The sequence below is a fragment of the Pseudochaenichthys georgianus genome, chromosome 5, assembly GCF_902827115.2.
Source record: "Pseudochaenichthys georgianus chromosome 5, fPseGeo1.2, whole genome shotgun sequence".
In the NCBI taxonomy this organism is placed as follows: Eukaryota; Metazoa; Chordata; class Actinopteri; order Perciformes; family Channichthyidae; genus Pseudochaenichthys; species Pseudochaenichthys georgianus.
Genome location: NC_047507.1, coordinates 3,944,375 through 3,966,681, shown reverse-complemented (window position 1 = coordinate 3,966,681; position 22,307 = coordinate 3,944,375). Strand labels below are relative to the sequence as shown.

The window sequence follows — 22,307 nt, the reverse complement described above, 5'->3', positions numbered from 1 at the left end:
ATTCAATCAAACTTATACAAATAAAAGGTTTTGGGTTAATGTATATAGCTAGTTATTTAGCATGTATAAATGTGATCAAGAAGTCACATATATATATATATATATCAAATTAAAGTACCGTACTTTTCGGACTATAAAGCGCACCTGCATATAAGCCGCAGCAGCTAAATTGTCCGTGTGTCTTGCTCTCGTTCTGTCTCTCGGTTCCACTTTTACTTTGGCGCGCTACCTGTCTCACTCTTTTCCGGCCTCCAGCTTTTCCTGCTGGAGCCCGCCGCTTAAAGGTGGCGGGCGCGGACCGGTCCTAGAGCCCATAGCGTTAAAGGTGGTTAATTTTACCTGTAAAATCCATAGATTTAGGAGGTTCCCTAGTGGCCGTTAGCTGTACAAAAAAAATGGGGAAAAAAGTCGCGGCTTATAGTCCGAAAAGTACGGTACATATTAATATGTTCGCAGCATTTATCAAAGTACGATCAATAGCCATAATGTACGATAATTTGATGAAATCCAAACCAAATGGTTTTAGTCAGCGCTCCCTCATTTCAATTCGTTTCCAGATGGCAAAATATGGAAATGGAATCCTACTGTATTTTGTAAAAGTAAGCTACAACAGAAAGGATCAGACCAAAGCTTTGATACGAAGATAACAACGTTGGTTAGTAAAAACAAAGCAAGAACAACATCTGATTTGGGTACGTTTTAGGCGTGTCAGTGAGTCATGTTTTACTTAAAATCCAAAAATGTTAAAGCCTCAGTTACACATTTGATCAAATCTGGCAACATTCTTTACTAATGTAAGCTCGCTAACGTTCCCTCGGTTGCAGTGACGCAACATTTTAAATAAAAACGTGTTCAAGGACACATCCGTTTAAGCTCCAGAGCACAAAGTGCGGAAACATGACCATAAATGCAATACATTTGGATAAATAATGGCAGGAAGTGATGGTTGAGGGTAAACAGAATATTCAGTTATGTAATTATAGCTCCCAGTATACTGTACACTGACTTTTCTGTTACAGTATGTTCTTTATTCCTGATTGATTTGTTGAAATACTTTGGGCTTTAAGTTACACAAGGTGGAGATCTCCTGACCTTCATCCTTGTCCTGCTGTTTTGCAAGACTTTAATGAAAGCAGGCTACGGATGCAAATAACTGCAAATGATGGGACAAACAACATCCTGGTTTCACACATCAGCCGTAGTGTTGTATTTCTTACTTGTTGGTTATATTTGTTTATGTATAAATTAATGCCAGAAAATGGCCTGTACAGCCTGTGTACACATGCATGTCTGAGCAGCCCTGTTTAGTTATGCACCTGTACAGAGTTTCAAATTATAAGAGGAAGCTGTGAGCCCCTTTTTGCTGAAGATGAATTGCCCTAATTGCGTTATAGCACTCCGCAGTGGCTTCGGCGGAAAGGGAACCAGTGTCACCAGCTGGGTAATCCATCTTCATAGCAGCAGCCCCCTTTTTTTCCTGCAGAGGACCAGTGGAGGGGGGGGGGGGGGGGGTGGGGGGGGGTCTTATCTACCCCAGACAACCCTGCAGGGACGAGGTTTAGATGACATCAGCTGGAACAAAGCAGCTGAGAGCGCAGAGCAGGGCTTTCTGATGAGTGTGTAAGTGGGCCGTGTCAGCCACAAAGAGCAGCCTTTTTTTTTTTTTTTTAAACACGCCATTTCAATATGTCAGTAGCGGGAAGAAATCACGTTCGTTTGGCCGCCCACACCAGACACACTCTATCAACCGTTCTCCCGTGAGCCGCCGCAGAAATGTGCTGACGCCCCGATTGCTGTTCCCTGTGACACCATCTTTTTAAAGAGTATTCATCTCTATCGGCTTTGGCAGTCATGCAAATATTTGCGCTGCATCCTTCAATCCTTTAAAGAAGATGTTTACCGCTGTGGGGAGGCCTTAGGGTGCTTTGGGTGTGGCAGAGAGGGAGACACCCCCCCAGTTTAGTTTGTTCAAGCGCAACAAGCACAGAAAATACATATTGTATTGTGTGTATTTCAGAAGATGGGCTATAATTATATAGCATTGTTCATACAACACATGCAGCTCAAAGTGCTTTACACAATGACACATCACAAGTTACAAATAAACAACAAGAAATTCCCCTCAGATTATTTGTTAAGAAAACAAAAAAAGCAGCAAAATATAACATTTTATCAGGTTAACAGACACAAGGAGGTTAAATGTATGATAATTAAAATAATGGTTTCTCTCTGACAGACAAGACACAAGACCACTGAGTCGATGCAACAATATAAAATCCCATACAACAAAGTGAACCTATAGGTAACAGAAATAAATGAAAAAAAGATTAAGACCTATAAAATAAATTACGAGAGTGATAATGTAATAATAATAATGCTTAATGTATGGGAAATATTTAAATGTTACATAATTGTTTTGCATTTTAGTATTCACACCGTCCTCCCCAAGGAGTTGAAGGACAGTAAGAAATTCAACATATCCGAGTATCCATGGCAATCCCATTTAGTAAGCCCGGTCTAAAAGGTCACACGTCGGAGATAGGGTTGAGATATGGCAATGTGATGCAAATGCGTTATGCTAAAATGTTCTTTTATTTTATTGTGCTGTATTTCAAGGTAATGCATCAAATTCAAAAATCTATATTTGTTGACAGGAGACCAAATATGATCCCTGCCGATCGCTAGATCTCCCGGGGAAGCAGAAGTTGGTCCTTTATGTGTTTTATAATTGCCGAGGCAAACTGGTCCCCAGGTAAAAGGCCAGGAGAGCTCCCACTGTGTCCATAAGTGCACCGCAACAAGTACATCATAAATAGACACCTAAATATCTTTATGTATTTATTTGTTTGTTTCAAATCCCAACTCGCTTCCACTAATTGAAAATAATTGCTGAGTAAATGACATTTATTAAATGATTTCACGTTCAATAATACATCATTAACATTCTCCGAGCTCTCGACGGAGCCAGACATTAGGACAGCTTCCGTGACATTCTGAAACTCATTCAATTATTGTGTTCGTTGTCCCGCCCTTACTTTGGTGTTCGTGGTCAAATGTGACCGGTCCTGTTTTAACTGCTATTACATTAACACAAAAGCCATTAATCATCACCACACTTTATTCAACACCCTTTCAAACTGTGCATATTGTATCAGAGTACTGGTGTACACGAAACACTGCAGTACATATCCAAATAATAGACACTGAACATGTACTGCGTGTGCCAGGTGTGATCCATGTGGGGGGAGGGGCACATAAGAGCGGGAAATGTGTCAAATTGTTCTGTGTGTGTGTGTGTGTGTGTGTGTGTGTGTGTGTGTGTGTGTGTGTGTGTGTGTGTGTGTGTGTGTGTGTGTGTGTGTGTGTGTGTGTGTGTGTGTGTGTGTGTGTGTGTGTGTGTGTGTGTGTGTGTGGTGTGTGTGTGTGTGTGTGTGTGTGTGTGTGTGTGTGTGTGTGTGTGTGTGTGTGTGTGTGTGTGTGTGTGTGTGTGTGTGTGCGTGTGTTTTATCTGATCCGGATGGTTACTAATTCCTTTTCTTTATGGCGGTAATGCAATCGAATGTAAAACAAAAAAATGATGATTGATGAAAGTAGTAAGTCGGTCAGATTTGACCCGAAGACAGCAGGAGGGTTAAAGCTCAATCAATCTGAATTTGTACTTTCTATAAATACTTTTCAAAGCTGATTTATTTTGTAAAAAACAAAAGAATACAACATGAAATTGGACAAAACTAGCTCTGTTTAAAAGTGTGATTATATGAAATATGTGTGTTGCATTGCATGTGTGTCCTTCTGGTTCTTGGGTGTACCAGTGTATTAAAATTACCTCCATTTTGTTTTTCGTTTGTTTGATCATTATAAGTAGTATTCTATTTAGTTTTTCATTATTTAGGTATGTTTTTCTAAACTGCTATCATCATCTCATCATGCTGTATATGATATATCTTGGTTGTCTGTAATCAAAAACATATATATATAGGTGTCCACAAACTATATTATCTCGTACGTTAAAAATACAAATGTAGGAAAATAATGCCTGAAGCAACTTTGTGTCAGAAATACAGTGAGCTAACTCTGATGATCTCTGTGACTTCAATGGGAGTAGAAATAGTTCTGTGATCGCTCTATAGGGCCTGAAATGGTGCTGATGGTACTGTAATGGTTTATTGGCCACTACTATCGACTTTAAGGACATGAGCAGTGGATCCTCAGTGTGGCTTTATGTCTTGTAGCGACCCATTTAAAGGGAATTAAGAACACTTTAATGTTTAAACACTCTTTATTTCCCTTCAAGCCAGAAAACTTCTATTTTGTTAAACGCCTATTGGAAATGTGCACCGTGTGAAACCAGTGTTAGCTGGAGCAGTCGCTGCGCACCTGGGAGTTTTAACCGTTTCAGTGACATCTTTGAACAAGGTTAGTACAAGAAGCTTGTTGCCACGGTAACATCTCTTAAAAGTTTTTTTTCTCCACCCCAGATTAGCGGTTTCAAACGGCTGGAGATGTACAGTTCCATGGCACGTGGAAAGAAACATAAAGGAAAGATGCTTTTAGAAAGAGTGGGAAGATCGAGATGGGAAAAAATGTTGTCAAAATAACAGCCGTGTTAGGATTCATAAAGCATGGCATGTCGTGGTGAAACTGTCAGAACAAAGGGTGTCACATTGCACTGAACAGTGGCGGGGAAATAAGGGATCAGAAGATTGTTGTTATGATACTCAATATGTACACTTGTAAGCATTGTAAGAAAACTGATCTCTTTCCACTCCACTTTCACAATAAAATGAAAAAATAAAATAAAAAGCACTTGTACACTAACTAAGGACTGGCTTATCTATAGCCAGTTGAGTAGCACTTAAAATGTTTTAGCTCTATGAAACCTGATACTTATTATGCTTGTATCTTCCTGGTCGAACGCACTTATTGTAAGTCGCTTTGGATAAAAGCGTCAGCTAAATGTAATGTAATGTAATGGGTGAGAAATGAGCATATTTTCAAAGATCAGGAAAAACTGTCAAGTAATTCTTAAGATGAACTTTTATTAATCCCCGTGGGGAAATTGTTTCTCTGCGTTTGACCCATCCTAGTGTTAGGAGCAGTGTGCAGCCATTTTGAACGGCGCCCGGGGTTAGCTAAGATATTGATCAGTGCAGGTATGATTTGTTGTCCTGAGTTAATGAGTAGGGGGGATTTCTTTAGCTTATGACAATGCACATTATACACTTGATTTCATCTATATTAACATTGCATCTTTTGTTTACTCATCGAGCAAATTAACCTTACATAATGTGTTTTCATTTATTAGTTAGCAGCACAATATTCCTCTTTCCTTTCTTATTCTACCTAAAGGTCCCGTGTCATGGCCATTTCTACTGATCATATTTCCATTGTTGAGGTCTACTAGAATAGATTTATATTGTGCAGTGTTCCAAACTCACATTGGTTTCTCACAGCGTCTCTGTATAGTGTGTGTATTCACTATCTGTCCTAAACGGCTTGTTGGAGCTCCCTGTGAGCCCAGTGTGCTCTGATTGGTTGGGACGTTGCGAGGCTCGCTGCTCAGTGAGCTGGCTTACTGGTGTGGTTTCCGGGTCGGCGATACAGCGAGAAACTCATCCTGAGCACACACACACTCACAGCCGAAGTAAAAACAATAAGTGTGGCTTGATATTGAGAAAGAAAATGTTCATAACGCTGTGAGAATGGGTCTGCGGAGAGCATTTCTCCGCCATCCCAACTCGTCTATTACCAGCGTTCAGGGAGCTCTATGCAAGTCAATGGGACTCCCAGTTAGTTAGCCAAGGGGTCCTGGTGTGTGAGGAGCTCTGCAGATTGGTCCATTTGGGAAACAAATGGAAAAAGATAAATCTCCAACGAGGCGTTTTGGGGCAGCACAGACAGGTCTTTTCTGTGTTAGAGTTGTACTCGCTACAGGGTGTACTTTAAGGGTTTGTGACTCTGCAGACCCTTTACATGCAGAAAAACCTTCATAACACACACGGGGACGGGTAATCACCGGAAAAGCATGACATGGGACCTTTAAGTAAAGTAGTTGGATCCACCATCAGCCAATTTAAAAAAAGTGATGGGGAAGTGTGTTAACTGACCCCAGGGGAAATTACACCTTGGGTCAGAGCCTTTTAATATATAAGGTGAACATATTATTCTATCTATATATTGTTATAAAGGTACACATCAGAAAATGTGGGTTTTTATAACAGTGGTAGGTGAAAATGTTATTTGTTTTCACCTTTTTGTATGAAGTAGACCAAGCTAGTTCTTGGTAAATGTGCTTAATCTTTGTCTAAAAGTAAATACACTGAGAAATCCCAAAGCAAACGGTGGCCTGCTTGGCCAGGGATCGAAAACGGTGTTTATTGGTTGGATATGGATATTTGTTGGTAAGACATAAACGCTAATCTTGTCAGAAAGGACACCCTCTTTAGTGGTTTAACGCATCTCAGTCAACACTGCCTTACTCATCACTGCATTCATGCTGGGTCAGTACACACAAGCTGTGCCTTTATCCCACATTGCGAGTAAATCACTGCTTATTCAGACGATCAGTTGGGACAGCCGTGGTTTACAGAAAACACTACAGTTACCAGGCGTAAGACTAGACATGTTTACTCGACTGGCTTCGGGCCAGATGGCAGAAAGTTGTGGCTTCACTGCCCAGAATGGTGTCTGTGGTCGATGTGTAAAAAGGCAAAAATATGCAGAGTTTTGTATTTGAACCTGAAAGAAAAGCCAAGATAGCACTTTAGCAATTAGCTAGCGTAAAATCTGTCCCTTTCAAACATCGAGCTGTGAGACCATATTCCACCCGCTAGTGGAAGCTAATCAGCTAGGCTAACGACAGATTAGGATAGCCTGGTTTATGACTGGGATTTTTATTTCAACACACAGAATCAAACGTGTTGAAATCACAAAACAACGGCAAAAATAACATTCCTTTTTTTTGGTAATAACACACGTGACCAAACACACACCATTGATGTGTTTATTAGCATTAAAGGAAAAAGATTGCAGATTAACCGAAAAAAGGTCAATTGGAGAGTTTAGAACTTTTCCGGAAGTGAATGTCAATGCCTATATCTGCCTTTAAAATATGTAATTGGTTCTTTCGTGGCCCTTGCTGCCCTCGTCCTCCCAGTTTCATGCAAATCAGACCCTTAGTTGTTGCAAGAAAAGAGACAAACAATCCAGAAACCAAACTGAAAAGATAAAGGTCCTTGGCAACGGTAATCAAGTGAACACCAGCGTCTAACACACCTGTCTAACTGCCTATTCCCCTTGAGGCGTTGAGGATTAAATAAAAAATAACCATCATGCTTTGAGCTCTATGTCTCATTGAATAGTGAATTCAACTTTTAAAATGTTGCTATGTCTATATTGTGTCATGAAGAAAACACTAGCACGTCTCAAAGTGGCAACGTGCACGTAGCTTGACACACTAATGGGCCAAGTATGCGCAATTAACTTAATTTCAATTCAAAAGCTGTCTGGAAAGTGGCCTCGAATGTCAGCCCCCGCTTCCACCCATACATCTTGTTTTATTCATCACATATCAGGCATTGAGCTCAGATATGTGCAGAGTCCTCTCTAATTCAGCTTTTTACTTTTGCCAAACTATTGACACACACACACACACACACACACACACACACACACACACACACACACACACACACCGACATTTAAGAGTGAGCGTGCCGCGTGAATCAGTGAGCATGAGAAATGACTACCGCAGGATGTTCTCTGACTCATTCCGTGCCTGGAGCTGTTTCCAAATCATCTGTAGGTGGGTTTATAGCGCTAAGAAGTGTTGGTTAATGTCTGAGCTGTAGGTGCGAGTTTAAGTCTTGAGAGCTTTTGACTGGCTCACCGAGTTAAAGTGAGAAGACACACGAGGGCATCTGGATGTGGCCTGGATGCTGATGAGTCCATTAGTTTGTGAGTGCAACACTCGCTATAGCTGGATCCTGCCAGATCGCATCTGTAGTCACGACCCGGTGGTAAACTGTCCCTCTTGCGTACTGTATACCCCTCCCATATCGGCAGAGCGACTAAGCATGGCTGTCACGTAAATGAAGAGATGTCTCGCAGAGTGATCTCCGTGTATTGGTCCATCTGCTCGACACTCCAGAAAGAACCAGCGTCAGGAGATCACCAAAACGGTGGAAGAGGCAAAGCAGCCAACGTTGTATTAATTTACTTATCGTCTTATCTTTACACGAAGCCTTCGTTCAGTTTAAAGGAGATTTTAATAAGAGCCTCATCACATGTCTCAGGGCTTAATTTTACGAGGACTTGGAATTAATAAGCGCTGTACGGGAACAGGTGTATTAATAAAGACGGTGATTAAATGATCCGTGTGAATGGATGTCCCAGCACTGCTATTCCAGTCTCCTCATTCTCAGGCTGCACGCTGTTTTTCTTATTACAAACATTGTTTGTCATGTTTAAATGTCACTTCAAATTTTTCTCATCAGACCTCTAATTTCCTCATTTGCCTCTAATTGAACATCTGCTCGTGAAGTAGAGTGTCGCCTCTCTGCGGAGGTTAGCCGAGCCATGCCTGAATACTGAATGCGTACCCAGAAGGATTTCATTACCTTGCCGAGAGGAAAGTTGTACTACCTGGCGAGGCGGCCGTGGACAGCTGGCTGGTGCTTGTCATGTTGTCTGTGCCTGCAACTCTCCACCCTGGCTGTGGCTTCAAAGAGCCACGGAAAAGAGTGGAGTTCCCCAAACGGAGGATTAGTGCTTTGCTGATCCTGGCAGCTGCAGACAAAGACCCAACAATGTTCAGAGGTGCCTGCTAGCACACACATCCGCATAGCAGATTACTGTGAATGTTTTATTTATCCCAACACGTCTCAGAGTAAGAGCTGCTCAGGAAGTGGAAATAATCTCATCGGCTGGTTGAAACCTCAGCGCTGCCCAAAGTCCTACGTTTCTTTAGGAGGGAACGTGAGGTAAACGGCTAGCTAGATAATTAATCAAAGTGTTTTAGAGCGGCCATTGGAGAGCGTGTGCCTCTGCCACCGCCAGTGGGGCATCTGTTTGTTCTTTGGATAGTTCCAGTTTGCAACTACGGAAGTTGGTCTCCCTTCTTTTGTGTGTTCATGAGCCTTCATTTATAATGTGTAAACAAATTAGCGTAAACAAAAAAGGATGTGTTGACCGTTTAAACAAGTGGGGAGCTGTTTCCAACTTCATTTCATTCATTCACTTGCATTTCCAAAATGGGAATGCATTTTTCCGATTCTTCTGATGAAGTGAATGCGGCACAAATAACCTCCCATCGTTTACGAGTGTTATTCATAATTGTATGACTTCTGGCCTCGCCCTTCATACCTTCTTATGATGAGTTTCATGAGAATGAATGACTCCTGCTGACAGACTGCTGACAAAAAACGATCTGGAAACATAACCTTTTAAGGATTGTTAGCTACCACGCCGGCAATGGACCACACTAAACCGTCTACGAACTCGCTTGGTCGCTTCAAAACATTGTGTGGAACAAGCTGTAATAATCTGCACTGAACACGAATTCCACCAGCCTGGCTGTGTGGTCATTAAAGATTATAATCTAACATCAATGAAGAAGTGGGGCCTGGCAGACAGTGCTGCATGCGAGTGCGGAGACCCCGAACAGACTGCCGAACATATAATAACCACCTGCCCTTTATATAGACCACCCTCGGAAGCCAGCCTCTTCGACGTAGGACCAGAGATGCGGGCATGGCTACGGGACACCGAGTTGGACCTCTGACGTTACACGGAAGAAGAAGAAGAAGAAGAAGAAGAAGAAGAAGAAGAAGAAGAAGAAGAAGAAGAAGAAGAAGAAGAAGAAGAAGAAGAAGAAGAAGAAGAAGAAGAAGAAGAAGAAGAAGAAGAAGAAGAAGAAGAAGAAGAAGAAGTCAACTACTCAACCCATATGACAACATATGGCTTGATTTATTTAAAGCAATTAGCTAAACTGCAAGACTTCCTGATACCAGCTATTTTCTGCTTCTTCTTTTAGCCCTTGACCATTGGGCTGCCGATGTCACTTCCCGTCAGTCGAATATGAATCACTAGTTTGATATATGTTGGGCTCTAAGCAGGGGGACTGCACCATGTGTGTGACACGCTGTGACCATCAGATAATTTAGAAGTAGCTCATGATCTCACTGCTGTCTATCAAGTGTGGGTCGTAGGCATATGTTCAAGTGCAAGAGGACACCACCAGTTATTTTACTCAGACTTTAGCATGAAATCCTAATCATGAACGTTTATTCTTTAGGCCATTGAATTGAAGAACCACCTGATGTTAGTTTAGACTGTATGGATCTAATATTAAAGGGATTTGCATATTTCCAAGGTAAGCCAACCTGATGATTTCACAGGATTAATGCTCTGTGACAGGGAACACATAATGCTATGTGATCATATGGTATCCAGGCATGTTTCATCTACCATAGAAAAAATCCTACTAAAATGGTGGCCAGTTACTTTTAGAAACTCTGGCATTAGGCAAGTGATCGTCCACTTTTCTCTTCAGTAGATATGTGTTCAACTGGTCAAGCTGTTGAAAGAGTTTGTCAGGCTTTGCCAGCATGTGTTGCCCTCGCCTGTTCTAAAAACTCAAATGACACCACTCAGTTTTCTCTGCGTCTACCATTTGTTGCCGAATGTTCCTGAACCGTCTGTCATCAGATCAATTTGGATTAGATGAAGCCATTTTGCAAGGATGGATCACATTTGCCTGACATACTTTAGAGATAGTTGAACAAGAAGGGATTAGCAGTTCCTTCTCTCAGTTCCTTCACTCAGGCATGAACCCTTATCATCAAATGTACCTTTGTATGCCATGCAGGTGCATCAGCATTCTTTATTTAAACATGAGAGACTATGTTTGTATAGACAGTTACGACCCATGTTCAAACGCTCCTTGTTGACTAGTCCAATTCATATCTCATGTGTCTTTTGCCAAACTCCTCCCACAAACAGCTATTGTCCAATCATATTTCAGCAAATCAGCAATGCCCAGCATGTACAACTTCACATTTTCCAAATGCTTAAGACGTTTGCAATGGGAGTTTGGTTTCTTATGTATTTTCGTTCAGATTGTAGACTCTGTCTTGTTCTCGATAGATTCTGAGAAATGTACGGTCAGCAAACCCATCAAATCTCATCATCCGAGATCTCCGTATGTTGTCTAAACACATCAGTTAGTCCTAATCCTGAAAGCCTTTTCTCTTGTAACATTAAAAGTTAATCGTACGGCTCTAACATATACACAAAGCATTCATCTACGCTCAGTCTTACTAGTACAAACAATCAGTTAAAATGGAGGTGTTACTGAATAACTGACAATTGTTGGCTTTATATTTAAACATATGCATTATAGCTGTATTGACATGTTGAAATGTAAGCTATTTAACATGCTTCTGGTGCCTATTACACTTCCCCGATGAACAGACTGTACGATGGCCTTTGCCTTTCAGTCAGAATCATTAGCATTCATTCAACTTGTTGTTGTATTTAGGGACCATAATAATGATTAATACATCTATTTACCTTGCAGCCATTATGGCCGTGCCCCCACATACCACTGCATCACTCACAGGCAGAGTCTATACGTTCAATCGTTAGCACTTTATTTATTGATCAATCAATCAATATTTACTCACATAAACATTTTCATGAACAACATTTAATATGAAGTGCTTTAAAAACCAAAGATTCAAAACGATACCCTCCCCCCCTTACCGAGGAACACATGGCTTTGTGATTGATACAGAATATACAGTCAATAGACACAGGACCAATAATACAAATTAATAAATAAATACATTTAAAAATAAGAATGAAAGAAAAAGATAAGAATACAAAAACAATAAAATATAAATAAAATAATAATACAAAAATAATCAATTAAGAATACAAAAATAATCTAAAATAATTCAAATACAATAAAATAATAATACAAAATAATCAATTAAGAATAAAATAATAATACAAAATAATCAATTAAGAATAAAATAATAATACAAAATAATCAATTAAGAATACAAAAATAATACAATTGTATCATGTTATTTATTATCATGTTGTAGGGATCACATGGCAACATTTCTATCAGCAATCCAACCCTACATATATAATCGCAGTTTCTCCCTTCTCCAGTGGTGTTAAAACACGTCGCTGCAAAGATTATGTTGCTGACGGACTAAACTCAAATAAGTCTCACCCCCGAGATAAAGTGAGTTCTGAGATGTTTGCTGAGATTAGGTCAAAGCCCTCTTTACCCATCCCATGTACGGCGTGCTGGGATTCGTTCTATCTGGAAGACTGTGGCTGATATCATTTTTCACAGTGAGAATCCGCCGACGCAGCATGAGTAATCCATCTTGGTTCCTCTGACAATTTCCCGTGGAACATGTGTGTACTCTTTATTCCTGAAGGGATACCTCAGCACACAAGGAGAGATGAATATCGGTGTGAAGGGGGAATAAACCAGGAGAGCAATTTGTGATTAAAGGAATCCTCTGGAAGTTCATAAACAAGCCTCTCAGTGGGCCCAGCCTATAGACCCCCTCTCGTCGCAATGCAATTACCAACACAATCACATCGCGGTCCACTGGCGGGAATTAAGAGGTTCTCAATCAACCGACTTCATTAAGACACCATCCTATAAAAAGAACGGCACAATTTTACGCAACATTTATTCTGAGAGGGTTCATTTGCACGGATGTCTTGAAAAAACGGTATTTTTTCATTAGGCTCTGACAAGTTAACAATATCTTCACACCTAGGGACATTATACACTTTTCCCTTTTATTGTTGAAATGAGAGCAGATAGCGAAGTGTGTTTTATTTCATTTATCCCAGCATTATGTAAATTAAGGCACAACTTTTCTCGTTATTTAGTCAATTAATCTTGCGACCAATTCCTGGAATGGACCATCCAATATCCAAACTGCCTCGCAAACTGTACCTGGGAGTGTTAGTATTATAATGCAGTGCACAATTCCCAGTGTATCTATCAAAAAAGGAATGCAAAAAAGGAAATAAATCATGTGTTGAGGCGATGGGAAAGATTGTCCCTGCTTACATTATGATACTACACACTGGAGACGTAGTGTTCATTTCATCCAGTAAGAGATTAACACTGAACTCCTTCCCCTGGCTGTGTTTTTATAAAGCAACAATATTGCCAATGAAGCGTTGTAATGCGAGCTGCTGCCCTGGAGACTATTGTCATTTCACAGCGAACCAAAAGGAAAGTCATTTCAAGTGTTGCCTTACTTTGTTAATGTGGGCCAATAGAAGAGAAACAGAAATAACCCTGCTATCAGCGGCAGAGCTTTTGCCTTTGTTGAGACGCGGAGAATGCGTGCATGTTCGGCGTCAGTCATTCTCACTCGATTGCTGTGTCTTGAAGCAAGAGCTCCCAGAAACAGTGGCCACAGAGGCAATTGTTTTATTGCTGTTGAGCTTTGATTGGCACCTCCACAAGATGCCTGTCAGTCGGGCATTTTCTATTCGATTGATGGTAATTGTCTGCAAGGTACAGTGCGTGTGTACAGCTGTGAGACTGGAAAGGTAAACTGTAATCGAGCTGCCTAATAACTCCTCACACCCGGGGAGTGATTCGTGCTCCTGCTTTCAGCGACCATGCGTTGTAATGTGATGAGGCTGAGCACTGACTCACTGGCATATTCAAAGCTAGGTTCTTTTCGTTTAGTTTTTTAACCCCTACTTTATTTCTCCATCTCATCAACTGCTATTTGTAGCACAGCTGTCTAAATATGTATTTGTGCATTGATACTGTGTTACTCTTAGTGTCCGTCTCCTCTGCAAATTGCCCCCCAGGGGACAAATAAAGGGTTTTTAATTGACTTGATTTCAAAGACGGGAAGATTCAACTCAGTAGTCACATTTCATGCTATTTTCCACGACTGCTGTTGTTTGTTTAGTTCCACTTTTGGACCTCTATGTGTGTTGCATGCAGCTTATTTTCTTCCAACTTGTGGACAATAAACAGCAACACTTACGTTAAATAAAAGATTATGTCGTGCTTTTGATAATTTGGAGGTCAGGTTTGTTGACAGAGGACGTTGTATGCTCATGTTCAGGTTCATATGTGTTCTTTGTGTCTCTACTGGGACATGTCTCCATGCTTTAATGTTCAAAAAGCTCTTTATGTTTCTCATACTGCCTGCTGCAGCACTCGTTTCACCCTCTGTCTGAAACCAGAGCCCAGTCTGCTCTGATTGGGAGTACTAGCCAATACATAGTGATGTCACACAACTGGCGAAAAGCCATGCTGCTTGTGTGGTTAACACATTTAAATGGAAATGAAAATGACATTTATGGTCCTTGCTATGTTCAGCCAGTCCATTTATAGCTTGATATATCCCTTGTTTTTAAAAGGGCTTGCTTCGGTTGACTCGGCCTTGGCTTTAAGATTTAGTTCTGCACAGCTTTACATTTCTAATAGTCTCAAAGCTAATCATCCCCATTCATAGAGCCGTGTGGAAATGCTCCAATCAGCTGCTGCAGCTAATGACCCATGTGACAAGGTGAGAGCTATTGGTACAGGTCTGAGTACAGCAAAAATCAATATCAATTACACCTGTATCGGAGAATTGTCAAAAGTAAATACCCAGGTGTCCCTCGTTCTGGAGAGTGAGCCAATCTCTTTGTTGTCTGAAAGAACAAACACAACACAGGACTGCTGTGTGGTTTCTTATTGACGGTTAACCTTGATGAACTTCTCAAGAAAAGAGAGCGTATACGCAAGTGTAGTCATGATTCTGCATAAAGTAGACATCTGAGAAGTTGTACCGCGGTCGAAAATCGCGCTCGGCAGGTTGTAGCGTCCTGGGTCTCTGCTCCACAGCTGGGTTTGATTTATGCCACTGACAAGGCCGTTTCTCTCCAGAACAGCACACTGTGGGGAACCTGAGGAGAGACAGCCTTTCAATTTATCTCACGCCGCCCTCCCCCCGCCGTGCACTTCAGGGTTTTTAAAGCAGCCAAGAGCATAGATCAACAGCTGAAGTTAGGTCCCACCCCTTGTCCCGGCTCAGAGGATATGGTGACCTCGTCTCCTTTCCTCCGCGCACTCGCCACATTACAGCCTGTCCACCTCGACTTCTGTTAGCCACACTGACGGTTTGATACAATTATGATTAGAAACATGGCCTGCAGGTAGGTCGATGATGGTCAAAGCGGGTCGGAGAAAGCAACACCTCACCTTATCTGTGAGCTTACCGTGGCAGGCAAACACAACATCAAACACATACCCTGCAGTATTTCTTTCACACTCACTTTTCCCATTTACTCGTCCGGTATTTGGTGGTGGATGGCTGCTTCGGGGGCGAGCTGCTTTAGCGGTGCGCGCACCGAGGCAACAGGCTTTGTGTATAGAACGGCCTTTGCTGACACTAATTATTAGCTGGAATCACCGTAAGCTTGCAAACATCTCTCTTCCTGTGGTCTCATGGCTGAGTAATCCCACTGATAGAATCTTAACCCCTATTTTCACCAGCCGGTTTTATTTACCCTGTTAATTAAGTAGAGGCTCCAATACAGGCCTCCACCCTGCAGCCATGCTCCCAATCAGCCGTGGCATCTCGGAGTCACTAAGTATGCATGAACGCTGCTGCTCCAAACCCTCAACATCAGCATCTAATCTGTGATTAGGCACATTGTTTGTGTGGGGAATATTCTTGAGCCCACGCCCCTTCATAGATTAGGAAGTTTGGGATTTGTGTGTAGACGGCGGGATCAGATGATTAGCACGAGTATTCGGCAGCTGCCATTAGAAACTCGCTCTACATTCCAGACCCGCACTCGGTTCAAAGCCGCTGCACTCAACACACAATTTCCTGGCGACTCATTATTTGGATTGTGACAGTCTCCTTTTCACAATGTAGACGTTATCAAACAGATCAAAGACAAATGTTCCTGAATGAAACATCAAACCAAGGCTTTCAAGTGTTTCCTTTGTGACTGTGAAGAAGCTTCACAAAGAGGCAGCGTCTGCGTCTGTTAACAGCGTCTCAAAGAAGGAAATAACAGAAACAGCCTTTTACTTTGGACCACGCTGGTTTCCCTGCGATGTCCACTTCACAGTGCCCGTGATAGCCGCGCTGCGACTGATGTTATTTGTCTCTTTCATCTTGTCGCAGAGCAGGGAGGATCAACGGCGTACAGGCCCCTTCCTCAGAGGCTTGATCTCGCCCCCAAAACACACACACCTGTGTTTTTTAGGATTACAGGAGTGCTCTTGGCCATCTCCCCTTGTTCAAAATAATCGCCTCTTTTTAGGAGGATTATTGCTGTGGCCATGGCATCTGTGTAAGTCAAAGATGAAAGGAGTGGCTCTTGTGTTCATCTCACTTGTGAATTATTGATACCTGGCTCCTCGAGGAAAGGAGGTGGGAAATGTCTCTTTACATAACGGTCACATCGCGCAGACAGGGCGATGACAGAGACGAGGGACGGCAGCAACAAAACTGAAAAGTGTTAATTTAAGCTTCCATCTCTTATTCACCGCCTCTGCGCTACGCTACTGTGTTTGACCTGAACTGCTCTTCATTAGATCCAGAGTGAAATGATGATCTCGTATGCAGACAGTCGGCTCTACTTTCTGTACTGTTGGTGAAAGGAAGATTCCTCCCCAATCTTTATGAGGCTTCACAAGAACTTCGACAACGTGTTGAATTGCTACGACCGCTCCACGGGAGGATTTGACTCTCTATCGGAGTGCTCGCATGCGGCCTCACAAGTCACATGATAGCTGCTTTGTCCCTGGGGAAAAGGAAATATGCAAAACACAAAAGGTATGTATCGATGTTGAGCTATGGGTGTGAACGATGTGCTGGTTACGTTGCCAACATGTGATCAGCTCATTTTCAGACAGGTTTTTATAGAAATGGATCAGGACAAAAAGTGAGCGAATCTTTTGTCCTGAAACTTCTCTTTCCACAGATTGGACACATGTACGTTGATGTAGAAGAGACATGAAGAAGTGGACTTAGCATGATAGGTGACCTTTGAGTCACAAAGCGCCTGCAATGTAATTAACGTCCAGCAGTTGTTTGAATTGTGCTTACTCTGCTCAGGGTTATGGCCAGTTGTCGGACTGCGGTGCCATTTAATGGGCCTTTTTCCTCAATTTATCAGCCCCCAGGTTTGATGTTATTAACTGCGGGCCATCCCACACACCGATATCCCCCCCGTGTAACTGATGGTCATCGTTGGCTACTTGCATTCAGCACTTTTCTCTCAGCCTGACATAAACCAAAAGCCTCCACTCAGCAGCACCGTGTGGTTCTAGAAGTAGCTCTGTTATACTAACTGTCGCTGCGTTGTCTTATCGCTTGAAGAAGCCCCATTTAGACAGTGAAGCGGGGGGGGGTGTAACACCATGTCACACGGTATCAACTGCTTTTCACATGTACATCCAGTTAAATGCATCACTGGTGCAAACAAGAAACACCCCGCTCACATACCATACACTTCTCTGCCTATTCACTCTTTCTGTGTCAGCTCCATTGTGTCATGGCGTCAGTTAGCGCAGCCTGTCAGATGGGTGTTTTTAATCAATCAAGAGCAGGAGAGGAATCACGTGAAGCTGATTTAAGGTCCATTGTTTTTATCTGTTGTGATGTATTGTGATGTAATGTGTTTGTATGTGTTTAAATTACATGTACAGCACTTTGGCTCGACTACAATCGTTTTTAAATGTGCTCTACAAATAAAATTTGATTTGATTTGATTTGAAGGTAGTGACATTCCTCTAGAAAGCCTGTGTGTTGATATACAGGATATGTTATGTTCGATGTTGGCCGTGTTGCTGTTCATCAATACAGTGATGTGTTTATTATGTCAATGAGGCAGATTGTATAATAGGTTGGCTTTGCAGTTGAGGATATAGATGGAGGAATATGAGTGTTAATAATACTTTCCGGATAATGTGATAGTGGGGGGAAAAGCTTTTCTGAAACCTCTGCTTTAATCAATAACTTTGTTTCCTTTGTGTTCTGTTTCCCGAGGTCATTTATATTATTTTACTTTTGATCCTCTTGAAACTCTTAAATCTACTGTATTTCAAAAAGTAATTTTGATTCCATTTCTATCTCTTAGGGATTGTGTCTCTCTTGGGAATCCTCTTATTTGTTGTTGAAGTTTTTGGAGAGCACTTTGAGTTGCCCTTGTGTCTGAAAAGTGCTTTATAAATAGACTTACCTTGCCTTAAAGGTGGGGTAGGTAAGTTTGAGAAACCGGCTCGAGATACACTTTTTGTTTTGTACCATGGAATGCTCTTAACATCCCGATAGCAATGAATATCTGAAGAGCTTTGACAAAAAATACATAAAAACATCTCATCTGTGGAAGCCGTAGCGCTGTAAAAAGCACGACCAATCATCTGAGCCGGCCCGGCTAAAATAACTGGATGGCCTACCTGCCTGTCAGCCTTCCATCGGGGCACAAACTTACTTCGTGCCCTCATTGGTCATGTGCGCGTTCGTGTGTGTTGGAGGAGGGGCTCTGTAAGGAAGAGGCAGATTTTTTCCCCGTGTGTATTTTCAAATTCTAGCGCACTCGAGCTGGTTTCTCCAAAATTACCTACCCCACCTTTATCTTACTTGTTGGGTAGTTGTAAGTGACATAGCCACACAGACATATGACTGGCGTTCCTACATGTGTTGAATAACAATGTTTCAGTACATGTTTCCTTTCTGTCTGTCTTCTTCTGTAGGTTTTTCTGACTTCCAGCGCTCTGTCTTTTAACCTCTTTCCTTCTCTGGCGCTTTTGTTTTCTTTAGCCATCATGAATCCAAAGTTTAGTGCTCTTCACAAATATAAGCTTTAATATTAAAAAAGTATTCCAAAGTGTTTTTCTGATGGATAATGTATCTAATGTTAAACAGACAATATGTATTTCTTGGGATTGATATGACTGCATAGTCCGGTGATTCTCCTTAGCAACAGCCTGTTCTTCTTAGCAACGGTCTGTTAGTGAACAATAATAACCGCTGGCGTTTAAAAATTGAGAAATCAGAATCGAGTTTTCAATTAAGCTGGAAATAAACATGATTAAAACACTTCTCCCCATGTATTCCTCATTTTCCTTCAAAAACGTGCTGCCATACAACAGTGACTTAATCAATTCATTTCACTTGATACTTTAGATGAACAGCAATTTACAGGCAACATCTTTAGACAACATCCCCCCCCCCCCTCACAATCAGGCTGACGTTGTTACAGTTTGCAGATTCAGCACAGCATTTCAGCTAATTAGAATTCAGTGTGTTTTGATGAGTTGGTCCACCCTTGATTTCCCAGAGAAGCTTGCTTCCAAGGACACACTTTCCATTTTTGCTTATTATTAAGAAAATGTCAAATTTGTGTTAAGGCCTTTTTGACCATTTTTGAAGCACGTGTGGCCATTGTAGAAAGGGCATGTTGTCCTAGATATTTTAAAGGCATGTACTGAATTATTCACACCTTGAAAATGCAATCCTATTTATCATCGTCATCTGCATAGAAACATAACTTAATAAGAGACACTGCAGCAAAGTCAACCATTGTTAAAACCGCTAGAAAATGTAAAGTGTGTGCACAGCAAAAAGCCAATGCTACAGCAGTGACATATATAATGTTCTTCTTACCTGCAGGATCTCCATCTTGGACAACGGTAACCTTCGGATATGGAACGCAACCAAATCTGATGCAGGCCTCTTCACCTGCATGGCACGAAACCAGTTTGGCGTGGCCAGCAGCACAGGAAGTGTCACCATTAAAGGTATTTCCTATCCTCTTTCTAGTTTTCATCACTGTGTCATCACTCAAGTCTATCTCCTAAGACGTGTGTTATCCACTCTGACGTCAAGTAGAGCTGCTCGATGTTTCATTCATGGTAAATGAACTGCACTTATATAGCGCTGTATCCAGTCTTTACGACCCCTCAAAGCACTTTACATACTACATGTATTTCACCCTTTCACACCCATTTATACATAGCAGTATAGCTTGCTCTAGGAACTTACATTCACACACACACACAACGTTGGCCAACGGGAGCAACTCAGGGTTCAGTATCTTGCCCAAGGATACACCGACATGTTGAAAGCACGGGCTGGGATCAAACCAACAACTTTCTGCTTGAAAGACGACCGCACACCCTCACAGCCACAGTCACCGCTGTTACCTGAAGTATTTCATAAATACATACAGTATAGAGGCAGACACAGAGAGCCCTCTGGACTCTGATTTTTCAAGCAGGGCTTTTTGTCTGTGCTCCCATCATTGTAAATACACATGTGTTGCCAAGCCTGTTTTCAGAGGTGTTGAAAACATTCAGCGCACTGCTTTAGTGCCACCAGTACTGACAGAGGATATGTTGTGTTAAAAAGGCTGAGTGTTGCTTGATCATATGGCCTGGGGATTGTATTTCTGCTATAGTGCTAAGACTTATTATGCCTTACAACATCGCTAGAGAATACTTTTCCATCAATAAGGCTGTTAATATTTCAGATGTTACAGTAGCTGAACTTGCTATTGCAGATCTTTTGTGGCAAATATCTATCTCTCCCTAATTCCATACGATAGCAACAACTGTTCATAAGTAAGCATACACTGATAATGGAAGCTATCTCTGCATGTTCTGTCCTCACTTTGACCTCTGTCTCTAAACTATTTAAATGACAAAAGGCCATTGATATCCTTAAGTTAAACCATTCTCTGGCCAAGGGGAATGCAGAAAAGAGACAGAAAGGAACTTCAAATGTACCATGATATATTCAAAATGAAACTCAAAATGTACAATTTAGATCCGAAAAACACTAGGACACCTTTCTATAGGTAATAACCCCATTGTATCTGGGAATATTTCTGAAGACGTAAAAACTGCAGTCACCAAGCTTCTCCTAAATAGTGTGTCCAGATACATTTGTGAGTACCTACCAAGTACACTTTTAAAAGTTTAAAAAACGAAATATATCTAAATTGATAAATTACATCGAAAATAAATTACATCTAAATTGATAAGGCAAGGCAAGGCAAGTTTATTTATATAGCACTTTTCAACACAAGGCAATTCAAAGTGCTTTACAAAAAATGAAAGACATTAAGAAAATGGCATTTAAAATCAGTCATTAAAAAGAAAAGCTAATAAAATAAACATTGGATAAAATACATGGATAAAAGTTACAGTGCAGTCTAAGATATGAATAGTTCAATTAAAAGCAGCGACAAAGAGAAAAGTCTTCTTGCTGGATTTAAAAAGTAGTCAGAGTAGCAGCGGACCTGCAGGTTTCTGGGAGTTGGTTCCAGATATTTGGAGCATAATAACTGAACGCTGCTTCTCCATGTTTAGTTCTGACTAAATCCATTTCAATATAATTTCTCGGCCTAGTCAAGGTACTGAGACAGCTTTCATGACTGTTCCTTCATGATTACCGTTTAGAAATTGTTTTAAGTTCTTGTCATATTAAATCTTACTGCTACTTTTGACACAGTTGACTACTAGATAATACTAGGAGACAAAATAGGATACATTGGTTGAATCTTCAGGAAATAAACCATTTTGTCTCACTTTGTAAGTATGAATATCAGAACACGATGTTGAGGTTCCCCAAGGCTCAACCCTTGGGCCTCTTCTGTTCACATAATTTCCTTAGACCACATTATACATAACATCACCTGTCGTAATCATGCAGAAAGCACTCAAATGTACCTTGATCTGTCATAAAGTGAGAGTCCAAAATATTCTCTCTGCAAGGCAAACAAACAAATGATGATTAGGTGTGCCAGGTCTCGCCCAGTCAAATGGTCGTTGGTGCTGACCAAGGAAGGCTGAAAGTTATTGTTCATCTCGAGACATATTTAGAAACGTTTTTGTAATGATGGAAACATGTTACCAGGCACGTCGAATGACAATTACAACATTTTTATTCTGCCGTTAAAGCAAGAATCTGAGGACTTGTGTTCAGTCACAACTGAGAAACTAAGCCTTGCTTTCATTTCTTGCATGTTAGATTACAGAACTGTTCTTCTCTCTTTGTTAGGACTCTAGCAGCTGGTTCCTAAATGTGCTGAACACAATACACCAGTTATTTCATGTCTTTCAGTATTTCGGAGAAAAGTGTATACCGCTCCTCGTCTATAAATCTCTCAAGACGTGTCTTTTTACGATACGAACCCTCTCAGCCTCTGAGGTCATCGGGTAGAAGTCTGCTAACAGTTACCAGAGGGAAAATAAAAACGGAGAAGCAGCATTTAGTTACTGCTCACCA

At 41.3% G+C, this 22,307-nt stretch overlaps 1 protein-coding gene across 1 annotated transcript in view; it reads left to right on the top strand.

Moving 5' to 3' along the window:
• LOC117446119 (contactin-4-like) overlaps positions 1–22,307 on the top strand; it is a 218,558-nt gene that overhangs the window by 172,881 nt on the left and 23,370 nt on the right. The window contains exon 12 of the mRNA XM_034082121.2: positions 19,689–19,816. Coding sequence (XP_033938012.1) covers positions 19,689–19,816 — 128 coding nt within the window. The remainder of the gene's footprint in view (positions 1–19,688; positions 19,817–22,307) is intronic.